The sequence below is a fragment of the Grus americana genome, chromosome 8 (assembly GCF_028858705.1).
Source record: "Grus americana isolate bGruAme1 chromosome 8, bGruAme1.mat, whole genome shotgun sequence".
Classification (NCBI taxonomy): domain Eukaryota; kingdom Metazoa; phylum Chordata; class Aves; order Gruiformes; family Gruidae; genus Grus; species Grus americana.
The window spans coordinates 17,816,159-17,840,464 of record NC_072859.1 but is presented as its reverse complement, the minus strand read 5'-3'; the positions used below and the strand labels follow the sequence as shown (position 1 = coordinate 17,840,464).

Genomic DNA, 24,306 nt, shown 5'->3' with positions numbered 1-24,306 from the left:
CTCAGCCCAGACTTTCACCAAACCTCTCCCACATTGTAATCTTTAGGGTTTACCTTCTCACATGTGGAACAAGATACTTTGCCACCAAGTTACCACTCGTCTCATCTGAAATCTTAACTCAGACTTCTTCATCTCCAGAAAGATTAAGCATCTCCAGCAACATAGCCATCTGCACCACTCCTCTCAAGCCATCTCACTATAGTTAGCTCCTTGTTCAAAACCTGTGCGTATACTTGCATTGCCACTTGCAAGTCTGCTGCCATAGTTAAGTATCCATTACTGCTGCCAAGCAAAGGTTCAGAAAGTGGAGAGGCAAAACCAGGAAAATACCCTAGCAGTGTTAAGAACCAGTCTGTACCTTGCAGAAGCACAGACAGGGTGCTTTGTTTTATGCTTCAAAGTTTTTTTTTCTAGAGCAGCAACTATCTTTCTTCGAAACAAAGGCCTCTGGCCCACCACAAGTACCAAACATACCCACATGCAGCAGTGTAGGCTTCCCACCGTACCACAGTAAATGAGCGGAGGGCAGATGCAATGCAGCCTGGCAAACCAACAACATGTCCTTTATTTCCCAGCCTAAATTCTGCACTACATATTCTGTTCAGCTCACCAGAAATATCAAATTTGTATGGCCAAGTGATCCGGCAGTGCACAGATCCAATATTAACGGTAGCAAAGACTGCAGTCTTACTCAAAAGTTTAATCTCACAGAAGTAACAAACTCTTTATTCTTGAGCCTTTTATTTTAGTATGAGTTTAGGACTGCATAGGATAATAATCCAATTACTTTAATTTGGATTATTAAGCTCATGCTGCAGGGTGCTTCAAAAATTCAAACTTATAGAATCATAGAATGGTTTGGGTTGGAAGGGACCTCAAAGATCATCTAGTTCCAACCCCCCTGCTGCCGGCAGGGACACCCTCCCCTAGACCACGTTGCCCAAAGCCTCATCCAACCTGGCCTTGAACACTTCCAAGGACGGGGCATCCACAACCTCTCTGGGCAACCTGTTCCAGTACCTCACCACTCTCACAGTAAAGAATTTCTTTCTAACATCTAGTCTAAACTGACCCTCCTTCAGCTTAAACCCATTACCCCTTGTCCTGTCACTATGCTCCCTGATAAACAGTCCCTCACCATCTTTCCTGTAGGCCCCTTCAGGTACTGGAAGGCTACAATTAGATCTCCCCAGAGCCTCCTTTTCTCCAGGCTGAACAATCCCAACTCTCTCAGCCTGTCCTCACAGCAGAGGTGCTCCAGCCCTTTGATCAGCTTCGTGGCCCTCCTCTGGAAGGCCCCTCCACTGACTTGCCTGCCTTGTCAGTGTTAGAGCAGCTGGTCAAGCTGACCCTGAGAGCTCAACACTAAAACCCATGGTGGAAAAAGAAGCTGACCTTATTTTCCACTGTACCTGAGATCCTGAAGTCTCAGAAAACAACCTAAGTGGACATTTGATTTGTACTAAATGGAGACTTATTTTAACAAATGCACTTTTAGAGAAAGAAATAAACAAAATGGAATCAAACAAATGACCAGGTAACAAAAACCTCACTAACGCCAGCCGTCAAATAACAAACCTTGAATTCCCTTCCTGCCAGCTGTCGGCACAAGCTCCCCAGGCCCCTCTGACCATGGCTCTGGTGCAGAAGGTCAGCATGTTTAAACCCTGCCCAGAAAGCGGCCCCTTTATCACAGCTGAATCTCAAGGCTGTCCCCAAATCTCTGGATGCCAGAGCATGAAACAAAGCATTCTTCCCCGACATAGCCTTGGGTAAGGCTGTTGTGGTGTTAAACTTCTGAAAATAGTTAAAACAAACACATGGGGAAACACAGTAAATACATAGAAAAATAGGCAAAATTAACCAGGTTTTCACCACCCTCATTGTCCGGATCCTCATAGTCCTAAAATACAAAAACATTGTGACACAGAAGAATTATCCTGAATTCAGGATGCACTGCAAAGATCAGTATGTAGAAATACATTATCAGGTGACTGTTTCAGAGTCTTTTCCTGTCCCATTTTTTTTTTTTACAACTTAGAGATCTCTTCAGAAGCCCTTAAATAGTGGACTTCAATAATTTCGCTCATCATTTTATGACTTTTAAGTGGGTTGCTCAGGAACCTGAGATACATCACTAGTAAGTACCTGGCTGGTATAATTACAGGAACTAACAGGCATTTTAGTACCAGGTTTGCTCTCAAAGGAAATTTTTATTATGAAATCGTTGCCAAGTAACATGGATTAAACAGTGGGGAAAAAGCCTGTCGAATTATTACAGCCTTAGTAGCGTTACTCAAAATTATAAAAATAGAGTCCTTGATTTTCCTGCCTTCATTTTGCATAACACATGTTAAACATCTGTATCAGGCACAACATCTTAAAGCTATTGAGGATGAGGATGTCAATGAAAACAATAATGAATCCATTACCAGGAACCCTGATTCCATGTATTCATATGTATTCAATCCTAAGTATTCACATGAGATTAATTTTATATTCCCCTGCTCCCCCCTTTAGCTATTTCAATTGTGGTTGCGTGCCTGAAGCAGCGCAGGGAAATTCAACTGACAGGTATAATAAAAGAATCCTCCATTAATTTAGGACTTGATAATGTACCTATCTAAAGGAGTGACTTTCATTTTAAAATAATTTTTAAGGTGTTCTATACACATTTTTCTGGTGCAAATCTCTGGAGTTTCCAAGTGCCTCCTCAAACAACAATTCTTTCTCAGAACAAGCAGCTCCATGAGAAAGCAACTATCTCCTTTCTAAAAACTGGGAAGCTGAAGCAGTGAAGATACCCAAAGCCAAAGAGAAAGTTATTGAAAGAGTTCAGTAGTTCCTGGCTTTCAGCTGAGACCCAGATCAGTACAGAAATGCACACATGCACTCACTTCCCCAGGAATATTTGACCAAATAAAACAAACAAAAAGGGCTTGCGTTTTTCATGCCAAGTTCAATATAAACACTTGTGGCTATTACATGCACCCGTATTCTATTTCCTATGATAAAGCATGGCCAATACGAATTGTGATAAAAGACATTTCGAAGAAACATTTGAAAAAGATTGGAGCTTTTGGGGTTTTTACTTGAAGAAAGTGTCTTCACAGTCTCAACAAATGAGATGTCACCCCAACAGGGATTAACGAAGTATAACATGAACAACTTCGTTGAACCACATTTCGTCTTAACTGGAAAGTACTAAATTACTGATTTAGTTTTGCAAAGTTTATTCAGAATACATAATCCTATACATTTCCAGTCCACCTATATTTTTTTTTTTTCAGTTTACAGGGAAGAAAAATCACCCAAACCTTACTAAGCTTTACAGAAAAGCCTGCATGTGTTGCAGGAGGAACACATGCCCCTGCCACGCCCTCCCCTCCTATGTTTAAATTTGCAAAAGCTTGTTGTCTGTGTATTCTACACAAGTGTCAAAGTGAGTTAAATTAGTGCATGCATGTATGTTGCATATTTATGAGAACCAAGATAACTGCACAAGTATGTTTAATACATGAGCCCTCCAAGGAATTTGCTGGGGGAAGTTTACGCTCCTCCCAGCAAGTAAGGAATGTGTAATTTAGCAGCATCTAGCACAGGGCAGGTTAAAAACAAAACAAACCCCGACCTCCTCCCCCAAAGCAAGCCCTCACTTAAAGATTTTCAGATCTTGCATTCCATGTTATCAGAACTTCAGCCAACCTCTGAATGAATGCCTGATTTATTTTAAACATGCTCTCGATGCTGCTGAAACTAACTAGTGTACTGTCAAACAAAAATACTGGTTTTATTCTGGAGCATACTGGAAATGCTGTATGACAAACAGATCTCTACCTTTGCTATCAGCATTTGCAGGCAACAGGAAACACCTCAGCTGGTAAATCAAACTAATGTAACTTGAGGTGATGGGTACATTCTACTTCAAGACAAAAGGCCACTTGGAGTTGGTTTCTACAATAATGGAAAAGATAACATTCGCTCTGCTTTGTTTTCCGAGTCTGATCCTATAAGTAAAATCTGATCTTTCCAAGTTGTTTACACTCTTTTGCTCAGCGCTGTCACCAGCAAGCCTTGCTCCAGCTTCCTGTGCATTTTTAGAGCAGCCACCTCCGAGGGCTGTGACTGGAAACTGGTTGGGAGATGGCAGAAGGAGGCTAGGGGCTACCAATTGTGAAATATATTCTGTGCCCTACACTTTGGTATACTGCAGAAATACACAGAAGAGACAGCTTGGGGGAAACTGCTTTCTTGCCATAACCATGTTAGGATGCACAAGCAGCCTCTTTCTGCTAGGCAGCAACTATTTTTATTCAAAACCAAATATTTAAATCTTCTATCATTCTGTCAAGATGATTAGACAGTAGCAGCACAGCACTTTGTGCACACCTGACTCCAGCTCTGACTCCGCTGTGTACGCACGCAACTGCACAAACCGCAGTTACACAAGTAGTATCAGGAGCATTGAACCAGAGGGAAATTCGGTTTTATGCAAATGTCTGCCTTGCAGCTGATTCATTCTGGTCTCTGGGGAGGCACAAGCTCCAGCTGTAGCCTGCTTCATCCCATCCCCGGGCACCCTTTAACTAAGAAGTAACAAGTTCCCACTATACCACATCCCCACAGCAAGGGCACTCTTCTGCCTGTCTCCAGCAAAATTTGTTATTACCTTGTGAGATCTACCTGTCATACCAAATTTGTCTGTGACTTGCCAATGGATTTAAAGTTCCTGGGTGATGAGAAAGGCACTGACAAATACATAGCAGAATCACATAAGGCTGTTTCGTTTTCCTAAGAAGCTATGTTACCAAAAAAAAAAAAAAAAAAAAATAGAGCTTCAAACTACAATTTGATTTTCATGCCCAGAGAACTGATTGTACCTACATTTTTTTTTCCAGGCATTTCACAGTGCACTCAGACTGATAACCCAGTACCTTGCAACCCTAAGAAGGGTTTTAAAAAACCAAAAAACCAAACCAAACAAAAATCTGTTCGTCATTCCTAGCTCCCCCCTATAAAGTGTAAGTTTTTTTATTAATTTCATGACAGTTGAACTGAAGAAGGCTTGACATTTTTGATCACGGGCAGCCAATGAGATGGCTACTGAAAAAATAGTAAATAACTTTTTCATCATACACTAGACATTTCAGACAGTGTATATACTGAAAATGAACACAACAGCTGAAGTTTCATGGATGCACACAATACACATTGAGCTGAACACACTACAAACTCAATTAGGCTGCTATTGAAGCCAGTGGAAGGACTTTCACTATGGCCAAGAGTATCTGCCTTTATTTAAATCACTATAAAAGACTCCACTTAAAAGTTCTTTTAGCACAGATTTAGACCCTCTTTTTCTAAGCTTCCGCCTGGTGGATCATCATCTTTGTTCTTTCATTACAAATTCTGCTAATTGTGTACATGCACGTTGCTCTCCCAGGATGCAGCACTAAGGATTTGTGTGTATAATACTGTAAGAACACAAACCAAGAAGCTCAGCTGTCATGGCACGCAGTGTTTGTTTTTCACGTCGGCACTCTGTTTTGATGTGTTTTGAGAGTAAACAACAGTACTGTACAACTTAACATCAAAAATTTTCTTCTTGTGCTGTTGCTTTCAGAGCAGCTGAAGTTCTTGCCAGTCCCTCCGAGTGAAACGTACATAAGTAATTGGACTGTACTAAAGTACTACCATAGTCAGCAACACTTGCTTTCTGTACAGCAGTCCCCCCTCAGTGAAGCATTAAGGATATATTACAGGGGTAAAAGAATCTGAACTTAAATATTTGTTTATAGTGGTCATGGCAGGGCTCCAAAGGTATTCATGTTAATTTACAACACATTTAGGTAAACTATCTGCTTTTGAAGACAGCCAATTTTGTAAAGGCCTCTTGTAGATCTGAATCTGTTTCTTATTTCCTTTGCCTGCGCCGCCATCTTTTTTAAGTATACTTCGTGGTTGTGAAAGGTGATGGAGTGGCTGGGTATGGAAGCAGTTTACTCACATGACACGCGAAGCATAGGTGGACAATATCCACGCAAATTGCACGTGCCTCTTTGTAGTCTTCCTGGTCACAATTCAGAAATTACTTTATTTAGCAAATTAATGTAGAACAATCCTATTTGCAAGCACGCTTGTAACCAGGGATCTGGATGAAAAGTAATTTCCCCTTTACCTCTCTTTCATGGTGGCCAAGACCCTCCTCGGGATTTCTGAGATTGAGGACGTGCACCTCTTGTGGCAGACCTGTTGTGCCTCGGCTTGCGCAGCCTGATAAGACTGTAAAACTCTCCAATAAGGCATGGACTGGGTGTGAATTGTTAACGGGCGATAAGACACATTCACTCCTAGGCACAGGACCTGCAGAGGAAGACACAGATGCACAACATTTGGAGAAAAAAAGCCATACATAATTACATCTGTCAAATAACGATCATCCTCTTCATCACAAATCCCACGGGAACACAAGCAGAGGCTGCATGTTCATTATCCACAAAATGAAGACATTTATTGCTACTGCCCTTTTAAGTTCTCCTGAATATGCTAACTCATTGGTTCAATTTCTCTCTGAAAGTCTAAATTTAAAGTATGAATTCCAAAATTGAAGGTAGTCTTGTCTTTACCAGGGAGGAAACCAACAATAAGAGAGAAAAACGCCAAAAAAAAAAAAAGCCCAAAGAGACAAAACAAAGCAAAGTGATAGTGGTAGGAGGAATTGGTTCATCTTAGATGTGAATTATTTGTTTATGTCAAACATTGTTATCTCCAAACACTGAAAAATGCAATCATGTATATATAACAATGAAAAGTTAATCTCTAGTATAAAGTAATTACATCAGGAAGGATTTGGGCGAGTTGGATTTGTTGCTTTTGAAGCAGCACTGATTTATAGTGAACGTTATTCAAATACATTGTACAAAACAGCAGGCATCTGTCACATGATAAAATGAAATGTTTGTTTACTGAGTCTATTTTGTGTCTGACAGCAATTATCTACACTGATAACAGATATCTAGTCCAAAACAGAGTGTACGCCCTTTCAAATAATCACCACAGCATGATGTAGTGCCATACTCTTATATAGTACGTGAGACAGTGTGATGGGATATAGCAAGATAGCACAAGAGCTGAAACATACGGAGTAGTTTACATTTAAACTATATCTCAGGAAACTAAAGCAAGACAAATATTTATGAAAAGCAGCCCTGCTTTTCCAAAATGGCTCAAACCCACCCCTGACAGTAACAGATACAGTATGTTTTTGATTCAGAAGGTCACAGGAGAACATCAATTCACTTAACCCCTAATTTGCACCAAAGTCACTCAGATAAGAATTAGACTCACATGAACCAGTCAGTTCAGAGGCTGCAAGGCATAAGAGAGAAATATAAGATAGAAGCATGATTTTTATTTTTTTTTTCCAGATAGTGTACATTTGCAATGCAAGTAAAATGCTTCTTTCAAAAAAAGTTCAAAATTAAAGAAAATCCCCAACTGATCAAATGGCAGAGCTCTGGTTTTGTGAAGTCTACATCCAGCTATTGTAGCACTAGAGATCATTTGACTTGGGTGTACACATATGTTTAATTACATTCACTCAAGATACAGTTAGCAGCTGGCCATTTAGAAGTCAGAGAGTCCATCTTAAAACAGACTTTATCTGGAAAAAGCAAAGCTCCTGAGCCCAGGGAGATTTCCGCAGTGCCTTGGGCCATGCGTGCCTTGTCCTGCCAAAGGGGCCGTTCCTGAAACCCACCAGTGCATAGTACATATACTGCCAGCTCCCACAGAACAGGAATATTTGTTAAAGGCAATGCTCAAGGCATAAATTATGCATGCCTGTGCTCAGGGTACAGAGGATAAACAAACTTTCTGCTTTCTATATGAGGAACTTGGTGGTAGCACTGACCACCAGCTTGGGGGATTTGAGGTTTATTTGTTTTTTTAATTCCTTTTTAAGAATATGAATACAAAATGGGACCAGTCCAAGCAATGATACCCAGTTTAAAAAATAAATAAATAAAAATTTAAAAAGTTCCCCTTTGTAATGGTTGAAGATATATTTAGGGTTTGTAACAATAATATACACTAGCAGAAAGACCTCATTTTCCTGATGTACAAGTGCAGACCAGAGAACCTACTAATCAATTAGCCCAGCAGCAGACCATGTTATACAACCTGCACAAGAGACATTTCTAAACTCCACATGCATTTCTTAGGCTGGGAACAGAGCGCCAAAAGAGTGCTTGTTCATTGAATTGTTTCTCTTGCAGATGAGAATGGAGCTGACATTTGTTAAGATGCCTCTATCATAACACACACACGAAGAAAAAGGTGCAAGGCTCGGAACAAAATGGAAATGGAGTTGGTGACAAAAATGTGCGTTTTCCTTAGGAAAAGTTCAGGAGAAAGAGCCAGTACCTCTCTCTCGGCAACGGATTCCCTTGTGACTGTCTATTTCCATGCAGTACATCTACCAGTCCTCCCCCTCCAGCTGGTCCTTATTCTGTACAAACTTGCAACATTAGAGGAGAAGACATCTGGATTTTCCCCTCACTTCCTACATGGATTCAATCCACATGAAGACAGCAACTGGCACATTCAGGCTGCCTGTAACTGCCTCACTCGCTGGCACCCCAACCAGGCATTAAGGAAGCCCTTCTTTCTGCAAGGCCGCCTGTTCCGCTCAATGTGTGAGATGGAAATACTCCTGTCGGGAGCAGAAGTTCACATCCTGGATAACCGTGCACAGCTGAGCTTATCTGCACAGCGAAGGGCAGACAGAGGCATGCCCGCTCCGCCTGTGCTCTGTCCTGGCTGGATGTGGGCCAGATCTCCTGCAGAAATCCCATCACCCCGCTGGCAGCGAGCCCACGCGGCTGTACCAGTCTTAAGCAGGGCTTACTGGTGTAGGCCTGCTCTTAGAGCAGTACAGCCGTGTGGCGCCTGGATGTACGCTGGCTTGTGCCCCACCAGCCTGGGGCATGCCGCTTCTCTCAGCTCTGTTTTGAAGGAAGGGGTGCACAGAGTTGCTCTGAGTCACTCAGTATAAAAAAAACAAACAAACCATGTTTTTGGGGAATTACTGCATCTGGTAGAATTGCTTTCAGACCAGCCTCAGGAGTGACTGAGATACCCTTGAAATTTGAACTGAAGATCAGAGTATCTACTGGGGGCTGGCTCCACTGCATTCAGACCATGTACGCTGTAAGACTGCCCACGTGCAAGGAATAACAGTGGGTAAGTAACAGAGGGGTTACTCCAGAAGTTGCATCTTTGCCGAGTTTTGCACAGGTGCCTGTGTAGCTATGGTCCAGGCCCATACTAACCTTCTAGGAACTCCAGGCTCTTATGACCATTATTTCTCTTAAATGTGCTGGCAGTACCAAGCAGCAATCTTCACACACTGAAATTCGCCTATTTGCCCAACCACTAAACTGGGTGTAGTGCCATGTCCAGCATACGCTTGCCTGCCTGGAGCCAGTGCCAAGCAAAAGGAAAACTTCTTTCTAGATCAAAGTCCACTGATGCCCAGCCTGTATGTGGCACAGGACAGTTCTTTCTGCCACCTTCTCTCCGTTTATGCTGTACTTTAGTCTATTCTTATGCCGCACACACCCCAGCGCTGCCTGAGCTATTCACTAAACATTCATTAACAACATTTCTTTCCAGCACTTCCTACTGCACCTGCAGATCTGTCCCAGTGAAGACATGTAGGTGCCACTCCGAGGCACTGGCACTCCAGTGGGAGCAGCAGAAGCTCCCCTTTTCCCAAATAAGCTGCTCTCACTCTTCTTGGCTCCCTCACAGACCCCTCCTGCCACCTTCCTCTGACTAGAAAGCTAGTTACTTCCCCTAGGTAGTTTAAATCCTACAAAGTGCATATTTACCACTCCTGTAGATAGCTAGGGCCTGGCGGCCGGAAGATGTCGCGCTGTACGGAAAGATAAGACCCCTCTCCTAATAGCCAATAGTGTTTAATTTACGACGTAAGCAGACGGATGTGATGTTGTAAACCCAAGCTATATAATGCTATGTCGCCCACCAATAAAGGCCATTTGCCGTCCACCACATTGGTGTCCGCAAGCTGATGGACCGAACGACCTGGGATTGGTTGTCGCGCCGTTCCTGAACCAGGTCGCCACGCCAACGATAGGCAACACACTCCGAAAAAACAAACAGAAAGGCCCTTCTGTGACACTACTAATCTGATTGTTTATCACCTCTGCACCGCCTGCCTGTATTTGAAACCCAACATGAAACCGCAGGCTGATCTTGCCTGGGCTTTACTGTTCTGCTGCTCTGCCCTGCACAGACACCAGGATTGGGCTCTGCCAGCTTCCCGCTCCAGCCTCACACCCCGTTCCTGCCCCTCACCTGCATAGGTGACACCAACAGCCTACCAGAATTCACTATCGTCACTGCTTAAGGGCCAGTTCATCCCATTAACGCATCAAGATTGCCTCATCGGCTCCAAACATGTACAGATACTCTCTTGCATCTCATCCCCATCAAAGTGGCACTTAAAGAGTCAAAAGTATCTTCCTGTTTATACACCCTAGTGCAGCTACAAGCCTTTAGTCCCTTCTCTGCTGAGAAGGTAAGCGTGCACACACAGCCATCTTCGGGCTTTTGTTTAACTTTGGTCCATGTATCCATTCAACCTTGTTAGCAAATCCTGGCTCTTAACACAGTCAAATTTTAGTTGCTTAATGCCTGCAAAGCCTTTTGAAGATGGAAAGCTGGTTAGGCAGTTTTATAAGAACTGCTTATTACGTATGTGTTTTACGATGGCAAACGTTTAGTGAATTTAGAAGAATTCTAGAGAATTGTTTAGTACTGAATTATTTTCCACTTCCAATTAATAAGAATATTTTAAAGGAAATCTTAATGCAGACCCAACCTTTTTTGATACTAACATGTGGAACACATTCAATACAATTTCAACATTCTTGTTTCCCATATCATCCATGCTACTAATGAGTAACACGTGTTCTTGCTGTAAGAAAGTAGCAGAAATGGGAGTACAACGCTAAGGGGGATAATACAACAACCCAAGACCAACTCGTAACTGTGATGGATTTTATTCAAATAGTAAAGACTAATATACTTTCTGTTGTATTTCCATGGAGATTTCTACAGTGTTGTCAGCTGAAAAGTGTGACCAGCTCCTGCAAATTGCGTGAATCTGCTGGGGGCTCCACGGCACGTTATCATGGCTCCCATATGCCACGCCAGAGGATACAAGCCACACCAATGGGATATAACACTCCTTAGAAGGAGGACAGATTTATTCTAATTGATTTTTGAATGAGGGAATGGCACAAATCTAGGCATTATACATAAAGACAAAAATTCAAAATCCAGACTTGAGGAACACCAGGGATCTCTGTGCTGTCAGGTACAAAGTAATATAAGTTACTGCAGATCCTGCTAGAATTCATCACTTTATACACTGAAAAGCAAGTCTTAGAAGATGCTAACTATCCAAGCAGAGATTTCAGTATGCCCAAATGACAGACTTTCACAAAAGTTATTTTGGAAAAGGTTAATTTAAAGGCTTCTTTTTTACATCAGCTAGTGACAATGACAACTGGAACAAGACGTAAGAAAAGAGAGAGGATCCTGAAGCCTACTTTTGAATGACAACAGGGTTCTGTAAAAACAAGAGGGGGAAAGCCATTTTCTCTTGAACTGAAAAGCTTAAGATTCACTGTGGACTATTTGACCAGACTTAGTAACAGCTTTTTCCTATAACCTGCACCACTCATTTCTAAAGATACAAGTGCATGGGTGAAGGGCCACTGTTCCACCTGGAGCAATTGTTGCCACCCACACAACCTTCTTCCTATAAAGGGTTTCTCACTGAGGGAAGCATTTATACCAAAAAAATATACTCAAGGATTGAGGCAAATAATAATCTACAAAGAGAAGTGATGCCTGTCACTCAAAAGGGAAAATATAAGTCATTACTACTTATTTAGTATGGGTGGCTCTGTAACAACAACTACTAAATTTCTTCCTGTGCACTCCTTCACGGAAGTCCACCTGGGAAGCCAAATTCCTGGTGATTCAAATGGTGTAGAGGATAATGGGCAGCCTCCACCATTAATACAAAGAGCAGCTTTTCTACAGATGGCTGATATCAATGAATTTTAGAGCAGCTTCTACTTTAGCAGAAGGAACAGCAAACCCCTCGTGAAGTGCAACCAAAGCAGGGCTGAAATCGAGTAAATGTTCATGAAAGCCCTTGAATGCATTTTAAGCCTTCGGCAGAAATGGACAGAAAGAGCAAAAAAGTTAATGAGAAAACGTGCACAGAAAATCAAGTGGGGGCAGATGAAAAACAGGAGACAGAAGCATTGTACTGAAAACACAAACACAGCATAGCTGTTGTACACTGGGTTGGGTAAGCTTCTCTTCATATCTTCATATCCTTAATTTTCAGGGAGTTCTTTTACCGCCACATCAAGCACAGGCTTCTTGTCAGCAAGAACGGAATATTTTTCATGGTGGAACTACTTTTGACTAAATTACCATAGGAGGAAGGGGGAGCAGTTTAAAATTACAGGGGAAATATTCACAGACATGGACTGATTTGGGGCTATTTTGAAAAAACAAACCAAACCAAACCCCCAAACTCTCAGACCCCACAGATATCTATTTGAAATGAGGGAGTTATAAAACAAACTGAGAAGACGAAAAATATATCCCCAAGAAATATTCAGTACAGATGGCAAGATTTGGTTGTAGGAGGAGTTAAAACATAGCAGCTGTGCTAACTCAAAACATGTGCTTATGCAAAAAAACAGCAGAAGTTCTCCATTCCAGTGCTCAAAGCCCACTAATCTTCAGCAACTCCACTTCATGACACCATCCCTGCTTCCTCCCCCTTTCTCCAAGGAAAAAACCCCTATCTTCTGGAACTATGCATTAACCTACATACTTCACCTTTACACTGGTTTCTACTGTTAATGCTATGTGCAATCAGACCCTTGGCTTTATGTACTCTCAATCCCCAACTATCAACCCCCAATTAATTCCCATTCCGCTATCATGAACTCTGCCTAGACCTATTCCACGCATGGGCCAAAGAATTCAGATGTTTCAATGTATTAGGTTACGCTTAATCTGCAATGTATTTTGATAATTTATTTTCTGCAGTCTTTCTAGATGTTTCTGTTAATGCATTGTAAACTCTATCTAGCATCTTCTGCCTGCCCACTGGGAGTCATTCAGACCTACAGTGACACGCCCCATACCTTTTTTGGGTTGTTGTTATGCTTGGTACAAACTCCTGATACTGGTTTCTCTTTCTAAGCCAAATAATCTTTTATGCCTCTCTGGAGGATGTGTTGCAAAATATCCATTCCCACTGCTCCTGGCCACTGGTACAAGCACGATGTTTATCTCATCTGTTTAGCAGAGATGATCTAACCTCAAGTGTTGCCTGCACAGATCTCATTTTTTTTTTCCATGTGGGAAAAAATTCAAATTACATTTTGAAAGCAGAAATGCTTTCTTCCACTTTCTTAAAAATAAGCTCCTATTAATGTTTTGTCCTCACCAGGATGTAAAATTGATGCAAGTTCAATTGGAAGTGTTAACCACCAAATAAAATTCAACTTCTGTAGCAATGTACTGCTACAAACTATCCATTTTATGAAAAAAATGTAAATGACAAAGTCAAATTGATTTGTTATACAGCAAAACTCATTTCAATACCTGAGCAAGCAAGGCAAAACTAGGCAATGTCAGTCAGTATCTTGCTTAACAAAAGGAACTCCAGCTGTCTTGTTTATACACCTATTAAGCTAATTAAACAGAAAAGCCAATGAATGAAAAACTTGTTTGGTTTAACATCTGCTGAGCACAATTTTAAGACATTGGTACACATCAGGCATGAACTTAGAAAATAAACATCTGTACCTGGAAAACAAAGAAGTCTTTCAAAGCAGATGTGCTGTATTACAGACCTACATTTTACGTAACCTCTGCTGTACTTCTTTCAGACCAGAAGTACTGTCAAAGCTCTACCTTCTCTCGAGGTTTGCAGCAAAACGCTGCTTACAGGAACTCTTCTGTAGTGTTTTTCCATGCCTAAATGTGCACACTCATCCATACATGCGCGCTCTCTCTCTACCCCCATCCCTTCTCCCAAGCAAGTATTTGGAAAACACTCCACTAACATAAGAGCATCTTTTTAATCCGTATAAACAGAACAGCACGGATGTGTTGACTTTCATTTAAATAAACCCAATAAGCACAACTTCTGTTTTCCATGCCAAAGAACTGAAAACAAAGTAGTCCACCAATGTTTCAGAAAGGGTTGCTGAGTTTTTCCAGTTGTTATCCTCAAGTGGTAGAAAACAGCAATTGGTCTAAAATTCAAGTGGAGATGATCCTCTTGCATAAATCTCAGGTCCTATGGAGCACCTATCCTTTTTTAAACAGCAGCCAACATTACTCGGACTGAAGGCTTCACCCCCAGACATAGCTGTATTTCAGAAATGCCTGACTTCCATCACGAATCTGTATCATGACTTAAAAGATACAGAATTATTTCAGAAAACAAGCAGTACCTAAAATGCAAGTAATCATTGTGCCTTAACAGCCTTAATGGAAGAACCAAATGTAGCATTCTGTTTTCATCACTGTTAATGGATGACGTTGTCTTCAGCACTGTGATTGTACAAAGAGGAAGAAATGAACAAACACAAACTATTTCTAACATTCCTTGTTCATTATTCCAAACGACATTCAAACTTTTTGTTGTGAAAGTCTCTTTTCCCCAGAGATAGCCCATAAATTGTCTCAGATTTATCCCTCTACCATCGAAAGGATAGGAAGTTGCATGGAAACAATGAATGGAAGTGCACTTTTTATCAGACAACGACAGGAAGCATTCTGCTTGGTTTACACGAGAGCTCTGTATTGGGGCCAAAAGGGAAAAAACCCCCCTATAAAAATTAAATGCCTGCTTAGAGCAAAAATAACTAAAACAGGTTTCAAAACCATTGTATTTTTAATAAATCAGTATTGAAACTCCTCAAACTATCCTACCCACAACTACTGCTGTTACTGTATTCCTGAAAATGAGTAAATTAAAGATGACAGAGAAGGAAATTCCAGACTTCATAAAATCAGTTTCAGGAGGCAAAGAGGAAGAACCATACTTACTTTCACGATCAGCCACACAGGAATTCATGCATCATCAAAGAGTATGCACAAAAACACACGTGTAAACATAGATCAGACCTCAGCAGTCTATGCTTATCTAAGAAAACAAGCCTTCTGAGTGTCTCTCAGAAAAATGTTACCTATTTAAATTGCAAATGTATATTTCAATTCTCTGTATACTCACGGGTGTTCTTGAAAGTGCTGCTACAAGTTCTAATGATTTTCAAACCAACACAAGAAGTGTTGGTATCCCATCTCAGGCAGCATCAATAGGCACGGAGAAAGGTACCAAAATACCCAGTAATGGTATGGTTATGGAACATATTAACTAGATGGGGAGTAGGGGGAGGATTTTTTGGTTTAGGTGGATTTTGCAGTTGTTTGTTTTTCCCTTCTTGAAGTTTAGTTCAGAATGATTTAAAAATAAATAAAAAAATCCCATGACAGTTTTTCTGAAACACAAGTAGCTGTGACACGCTTGATCCCCACTGACTTCCATTTGGAGCTACATACGCAGCCATCTTTGCCTGAAATTATTAGATACTCAACAAACATTTCTAAGCAATTACAGTATTACAGACTTCTACAAACCATTAACAGATTTTCCTTTGATTCATAACTTTAGCATCATTTTTGATAGATCATCCAAGCTCCAAAATAAAAACATAGCCAAAGTTCTCCTTTTTACTTAATTTCTTTTATTTGGGCCCAAATTGCTTTTCTTTACACATGCATAGACACACTGAACTTGCAGGGGCTCTGCCTGTGTCTATTTTCTCTATGCACTCCTTTCCACAACTCTCCTAAACTTCCTTGTAATTTGTTTTCTTTTCTATCCAACCCCTATTACTCCATTAAACAGTTCCTACACAGTCCGCTCAGCTTCACCAGCGCTTGTCATTCACTGTGCCTACGTATGAAGGGCTGCTCTTTCAGTATGTCTTGCTTTTATCTGTCAACTGGATTATTGGCAGGTTACTTTTTGGTCTTCAGAGAGGAAATAATGAATTCTGGATGTTGGTGCATAAGGACATATGCACATCTGGAGAAAGAGAGGCGCACTTTCCCTTCAAAGATAATTTCTTTTTGACAGTCAGCGATGCAGAGTACCAGACGGCACAGCTTTCAGCTCAACAGCAACTTGCATGCAATCATCATCTGCTTGAACTTCACCACTACCCCTGGGGCACATGGGAGACTCTCCATTCGTGCCTAACCCATCTGAAGAACAGACTAGCAGTCAGCGCCTCTAATCTTTGGCCAGTACTGAAGCACATGGACCCTACTTGCAACACCAAGTATTCAGTGAAAAGCAGAAGGAGAGGGCTTTTTGGTTTGGGGTCTGGATTTCCCCCCCCCCCGGGTTTTGCCTGTCAGAAGCCCTTCTGTGCTGACATATAGGTGCTCCACTCAAGCGTGAAACTTCATAAGCCTTCCCCTCCCTAATCTCAGCTAGCACATCAGGAACATCACTTTATACTAAAAAAGGGAACATCATCTGCTCCGTGCTGAATGTCAGGAAGATCTGATAAACATGCCGCTAGCCGCAGAGTTGGAACAAGAGCAGTGGCTTTGAAACGCGTGATTTGCATGCTGCCAGCCAGACCGGGACACGCTGGGGCTGCCTCTCCCACCTCCTCAGCTGCAAACGGGCTGAAAATGCTCATCAGTGGACAGGCCCCTTCATAAAATGAAGGAATGTTGCTCTGTTACTCGGGCTTCCAGTTGCAGCAGTTGGCAACCGCTTGCCCCAGTCCCATCAAATGCAGTGGACCTCAGAAGCAGCAAAAGCCAAAGGGAAGGGAATAGTCTTGGGGGAAGATGGCTTCATAGCTGAAAGAGTACCAGCCCTCTCCTAATTAAAAACAACAAGATTAAAAGTTCAATTGAAGGTTGAATTCCTGTAACTGACCCTTTAAGGATGAGTTCACTATCACTAACGTCTCACTGCACAAACCTTATCTGTGTCAAGTGCTTAAGCAAAATAAATCTTCCCTCCTCAAAACAGCTAAAGTTGCAGTCTTGTCTTGAAAAGTGTAAAAGAAATTATACCAACAAAAAAAAGAAAAAAGGCAAAACCTACTGTACTCTTCCCCAGCCCCCACTCAGTTAACCAACTCTGCTCAGCCTCTGTGGTAGGATCAGCAAGGAAATCAATTCTGGAATATGCCTTGCTACAGGCTTTCTCTTCAGACTTGTGAATTTTATTATCTGGTTTGCTTTTAACTAGGAAGGACCCTGTGCCCACAACTGTTCAATGTTCTGTGCCTAAAGGAGAGGAAGAAACACCAGGTCAGCCCCAGTGCTGAGGAGTGCTTATGAAGTACTTCCTCTGTTCTGAACTCAAGGATGGCATCCTCCTGGACAGGGGCACAATGTCCACACTCCCCTATTTGAAAGCCGTACAGCTAAGTGCTGGCTTGTTTTCCCAAGTTCATCAAGGTACCTCAGACAAGTTGGCTGGACCGGGCTGGTGCTGGAGATAGCTCAAGCCACAGCTGAATCTCCAACAAGGGCTATAAATGTGACAGAGGTCCTAGAACTGTGGTCCACAGGTCACTGGTGGCTCAGCTGCTCATAAGTGGTCTGTGTAACCACATTTTCTGTACACCAAACTCAATTAAAAAGTTTGATGGATAAGGTGCATGGTTGTTCTTGCAAAATTCTGAGGGTTGACTATGGACCTGGATATTGCTGCAGAAGACACAAAGACCCCACACTTCTGAGTCATTATGAACAGAAACCAATCAGAACAGCTCTCAATCAGCAGCCACAATTAAAAAAAAGTTTCACCAAGTAAACGAAAATATTTGGAAAGCTCTAGGCACATTTGGTGTTAAGCAACAGGACAGAAATTAGCACAATGTCTAGCAGGCCACAGGCAGCCCAAATACAGTGCATCCCACCTGCCACCAAGTTTTTCAATAATGTCACTTCAAATTTTATTACTTGAGTACCTTTCCCCCTGCTTTTTATTTAAACACAAAATGATCACCCAAAGCCACTCTTTATTCTGGCTCAAAATTTCCACTTGCTTTCATTTAAAGTAACAGCACACCAAAAATCAAAAAATACAGGAAAAACTTGGGGAGCAAAGAAAATACATGCAGACACATTCCAGAGTAACTTGAGCAGCTGACCTAACTTAGGCTTTTGGAAGCCTTTATCTTCACTATTTCTGTATATGCCAAATATTCCTCAAAAATCTCTCCCACGGTGACTTTTTAAAAAATAATAAAAAAACCTTTATCATGTTAGTTTTTAAGCTCCTTGGTAAATATATACATTATATTACAGTTCCCATATAGACCTGATTATCTTAAGGTAAATAATATGCTATATAATATGTTAATACATGCATCTGCTTATGTTTTATAAAGTGTCAAATGACATTGTAGAAGACAACAAAAAAAAAAGAGTCTTCTAAAGTCCACATGCTAGGATCTTTAAAACATTATTTAAAATATTTATTACCAAATATTCAATTCCCTGCTGTGTGACAAGGTGAGCTGCAAAATGACTTTAACCCTCAAGGCAAGCAAATGATTGCAAACATAAAAAACAAGGCCTACTGGAACTTTCAGCTGCATTTTCTGTTTAAAACAGAAGCACCATTACAGCACAGATACAAACTGTCTTTAAGTTATCATGGTAGTAGGCATTACCCATGTAGTTCACCATTGTGAGCTAATCCCCACAGGCATCATTTTTAAGCCATCTAAGCACAATTAACGTTCACTGACTGTAGCCCTGATGGCTCATGTTGTTCAGCAAAACCATGAATATTCCTAAAGCCAGCAAGCAGCAAGGACTTGGCTCAGCGTATTCAAAAGCACACAAAAAAATCCTCTCAAAGGATGCCCCTCACACAGTTTTAGTGGTGAAAGAAAAATCAAGGAATTTAGTTTTTGCACATGCCGTACAATTACTCCCTCCTTTGTATCTACCCTCAATTTGTACTTGAGATTCAAAAAAACTTCAGTGTAATAGAGTAGACCTCTAAGGTGAAAAAAAAAAATCAGAGGCCAGCCACTAGAATAAATTAAACTGTTTGCAGAAATTGCAACACTGCTTCATGCCAGGGAGATGGGAGCCCTTACGCCAGGGGATGGCAGGGACAGACGAGTGGGGATGTGCAGCAGTTTGGCCATGCACTGGGGTGAAGCCCCGCACCAAGGCAGCGGCTGGGCACTGTGACTTGGTGCCAGGATGTCACTCATAGCTTGCTGGGCAGCACCAGTCCAGGTGCAGGACAGCCGGCTGGTGGGTGACAAATGCTGTGCCTGGCATCTAGGGCACATACATGGGGTGCTGTGCCATCCACATGGGACTGCGGGGATGGACTCAAATGAGCAACTCTCTCATGGGCTGGCAGGTTTGATGGACCTTATACATAGACAGCTAATTCTACAGGCAGAGGATTGAAAAACCACTGAAACCTAACGCTGCAGGTTTACGAGACAGAATGAATCATCCAACATCTTAGCACAGCCAAAACCAGGGTGTCTCATTCCCTCCACCTCTCTTCTCCTTCCCACCAACCCTTCCCAGCTACCTTATGCCTATTTTGATGCTCATCAAACCTGCCTTCCCCAGGAGCTGATTCAACTCACTAATGTGACAGGAAACTAACGCAGCAATAAAGAGACTAAGCAGGTTTCCGTTGGTCTTTGGTGCACTGATTGGCACAGAGGAAGGCTTGAGGAGCACCTAGGCTGGCTCCCACCAAGAGCAGTGGGGTAACCTGCACCCATCCCCGCTGTGGGCAGCAGGGAGCCATCAGATTTGACTGTGCTCATGAAACCACAGGCTGCATGTGAAAAGACCTTCCTAGAAAGAGATGCTGCTGATTTTAGAAAATGTCTTTTAGACAAAGTCTTTTAGAAAAGACATTTTCCTTCTAGTCCATGACCAGCACAACAGTGACACAAACTACCACTTTCAAAAGCCCCTCATGTATTTTCACTTTGACTAAATTTTTCCACAGTGTAGAACACAAATAATCACAACTTGGCAGCTGCTCTGAACCAAAAAGGCTTCATACAATAACTCACTAAGTTCCATGTATATATGTGTGTAAATAAATATATATACACACACATTCTCCAAAGCTATTTGACCTTTATGTTGACAAAAAATGCAGTGGAAATGAGAACAATCAATCACACTGAAGTCATATAAAGATACCTGTTCCACTTTTGCAGAGCATGCAGAAGACTGCTGGTTTTGAACAAAAAAGCTTTTCCTGAAGCAATTTCATTTACTTTCCTCAGCATTGCTAAAGTCACCATTTACAATGACAGGACATTGCAGTCATGACACAAGGTCTCTTAAAATTGCTTCCCAACCCAGCGTTCCCAGAAGCCCACTATTAATACCTCAGATGGAAGGCAAGACTAGGGCTGCCTCCTTTTTAAGTGAGAACCAAATCACATTTCAGCACACCCCTCTCCTCTTCATCGTCACTTTCTGCATTAAGCTCCTGGATCAATGTGAAATGCTGTCTTGCCCTGCGCTCACTGAACTTCTTCCAATATAAAGAGAAGCAACCATTTGTCAGCTAGTAACACCAAAAAACCAAACCACCGCAAACCCCTGAAAGTTATGATTTGCAACGTCCAATCTTTTCGTTCAAAAGCAGAAGGATTTTCATTGCAATTCAGGGTTCCCAATGGGAGACCCTGGGTGGCTATACAGCTATATATATAGCATCCTGCATCCAGTATGTCCATGCACTGCAGCCATTTGTCCAGGACTTCCAAAGAGCTGGAAGCAATTCCAGACTTTAACCAGCCTCCTAGATCCCAGAAAGTCCTGAACAACCAAACTCTTGTTATTCTGTCCAGAAGCAGCTTCCAGGCAGAAAAAGAAGACATGGTGAAAAAGGGCAGAGTAGACTACTTTCTAATAGTCTTGGGTAGCCTGCTGTAGCTGGGCAACATCTAACTCAAGAGGCCAGCTACACTTAGAGATTGAAACAAATACAGATGAAGGCCCAAGTAGTCAAAAGTAGCTCAAAGTGGGATTAAAACATGTTGTTTCTGGGAATTGCATGTATTTCAACGTCTGCATCCTTTCTGCCCAACTGGCTACTGGGGTTATGCCAAAATGATCGCCTGCTGCCAGGCACCTGTATTAAAGACACCAGCCTCTCCAGCACAGAGACACAATCAGTCATACCCACCGTACACAGAGCTGGGAACCAGAAAGTCTGAATCATCAACACAGAATTTGAATGACAAAATTCAAACCTCTTTCCATTATTGGTTTTTATCATGCAGGATGACTTGATACAGTTTGTTGCCTCAAAAGGAGGAGAAAGCTTTCTATAGGAGGAAAAGCACCTCTGATTCAGACCAGCTCTGAAACCATCTAATCATAAACAGCTGTATCTATGGTCTTTAACCATAAAAAGACTTTTTTTAAAAAAAAATTAAACATCTCATCAATAACATCCAGAGGTTTGTTTGCTGGGCACAATATCTGTCCAGATCAAGTGCATGTTTTTTCTCATCTTCTGCTGCTACTTCTATAAAACTGTCAATATTCAGGCAATTAAATAAGTAGATCTGCTCTTCAAGCCAACTGCTTTTGCATAATAGCTATGAAAAGCAGAAATCGTCTTTGTTTTTTCCTCCCAAAACTGGAAGAAACTGAACTTTGGCCTCTTAATAAGGCTGACTCATCAGGATGAGTGGAATACAAGTGCAGAGGTCAAGTGGCCTAAGAAATCCCTGTTTTGAACCTCCACACGAAAAGGCCGACCAGAAGCAACAGAAACAATACCTGAACATTAACAAGCTCAGCGCTTACACCACACTCTGAAAACAGCTCTGTTTAAAGTGGGATGTTACATATTAAACTCAGCTGTTAAGCTAATACTTAAGTGTGAAAAACAACCAGCCAACCCTCCACTAGTCCACTGACCGTTTCACCACAGCTCAATGTTACCATCATCACAGTGAAATTATCTCGAAGCAAGATGACCTAACCCAGGTGTATCTATAAGCCTAGACAAATATTTTTCAGAGTATTTTCAAAAAGTCGAGGATCTGAGACTTTTGAATTGCTTGGACTCAGCAAAACAGATGTAGGTTTCCTAACTACGTAACTATCATTTAAAGGGCAGCTTAGCACTTAAGATAAACGGTGTACACTAATGTGACTCCATGGCTGTATTTTCCCCTTTTATAACCTGTTAACATTACTACCACTAAGTTATAGGGCAAAAGAAATTTAGCAGTTGAAACAGCGAACTTGTCCTTAGGCAAATAACTTGGTGGCTTTTAAATGAGACTTCAAATTACTCCTATTTACCTAACATAGCATGTTCAAAAAAAAAACCAAAACAAAAACATGTTGTTAAACACACTCAGTGGAAGAGAAAGCAACAGTGGCAGCATGTAATCACACAGCACGTGGGCAGAGTGCCCTGTACAGTGTATGCCCCATGCCCTGCCTGATCCTCCACTCCCCTGAACATACTAGTCCAGACATGAAACACAGTACCAGCCTAAATGGGAAATTACTCACAAAATCTACTGAAATAAAAATCTTAGAATTATTTAAGGAAAATTGGGACTGGAAAGATTATTTTGTATCAGTGGCCAGGAGAAGCAGGGCACGAAAGCACATGCTACCGCCTCTTCCAGGTGCTGCACCCCACCAGCTCCTTTTGGCTCTGGCCTGGGAGACACAGAGGACTTCCCCAGCTGAACCCAGCCAAAGGCATTTACAGGTGAGGGCGAAGCCCTTATGCCTCCTCCCTCCTGCTCTCCCCCACGTATCAGTGACATCCATGAACTGTACAAAACCAATTTGATAACAGAAATTATGCTTTATTTCCTCCAATTCTTTTCTTCGCAGTCTTTGCCTTCTACTCTTATTTATAGTTTCTCATTTCTCACTCAAGCCTCACATTTACTTTCTTAAGCCTCTACAACAAAAGTTAAATGACCACAAATTTATTGGTTGATATCATCATCTTGTACACCCTACTACAGATTCAAGAACACCTTTGCCAGTGTTTGTTTCATACCTTTTTTCATGATAATCTCTTTGGGCAGGCATCAATTGGGCCTTCGCAAAAGGATATCCATTCTGCTTGACTTACAAGCATCCAAGCTCGGCTATTCCTATCTGTATAAACACTATGTGTCACTAGGTCATCACAACAGAAGTCCATGTTGCAGGAAGATAACAACTGTGACGTGTTTTAACACACAAGTGTTATCTTGTTTGACCAGATACTACCACATGTTCAATCACAGTGTAAGCCAGTCCCATGAACCTTGTATGAAGCCAGCTGGGGGGGGGGGAGAGGAGAGGGGGGAAAGAAGGGGGAGACGATATGCAACAAAAAATGTTTTCATAAAAACAGAAATGCCAGTCTTGAAAGACTCAGAGTTTTACCACCAAAAAGCTACCTAGTTCTTTAGGTGACAAATATATCTACGTTTTCAACAAATGTTGCTTTAATTAAATACTGCCTATGTTTGTTGTTTGCTTTCCAATACCAAGTGATTTTCTTGGTAGGCATGCTATAGCCATACTGCAGCCTTCAACTCAAGAAACTTTTGTCTTTTAAGGGCTATCCCTTCAACCTAAAATTGAGTTTCAGGCTCTTCCTTATGCCTAGGCACAGCACCATTCAGAAAGAAACCTATAAGTAGTGCTACAACTTTAAAGATTTTTTTTTTTTATGTCAGAAATTATTTGCAAGTTAAACTGCATTATACACTTACCAGTTTTTAAATTAAAAGCTAATTTGGGGATTGTGTAAGAATTTCAATATTTTTCCCCCTTTTAAACTGTGAGATTCTGTAGTTCTGTTTTTTAAACAAGAAGCCTTGGTTTGGGGTAGTCTGCTCTGTTAAAATAAAGAAAGTCTAAAGGGCATTATCCACACAAACAGCTGAAGGTCACTACCCAACTGTGCTCATTATCTCATTATATAGCCTAATTCTGTAATGTGTTTTCTTCCAGGATGTGATAATTAGCTTTGTGTTTCTTTGTTTTTAACAAAAACTTGGAGATACCGGAATCTTTTAAGGAAACGGTGAATCATTTTGGAACGCTGTGTGCAATAAGAGTCAAAGTTACAACCCTTCCTAGATCTTACAA

The 24,306-nt window shown here is 41.5% G+C and overlaps 1 protein-coding gene across 2 annotated transcripts in view; it reads right to left on the bottom strand.

Moving 5' to 3' along the window:
• The window catches only part of TGFBR3 (transforming growth factor beta receptor 3), a 121,621-nt gene that overhangs the window by 66,590 nt on the left and 30,725 nt on the right, over nucleotides 1-24,306 (bottom strand). For both annotated transcript variants that reach the window (XM_054833218.1, XM_054833217.1), the window contains exon 3: nucleotides 6,179-6,363. In XM_054833218.1, coding sequence (XP_054689193.1) covers nucleotides 6,179-6,363 — 185 coding nt within the window. The remainder of the gene's footprint in view (nucleotides 1-6,178; nucleotides 6,364-24,306) is intronic.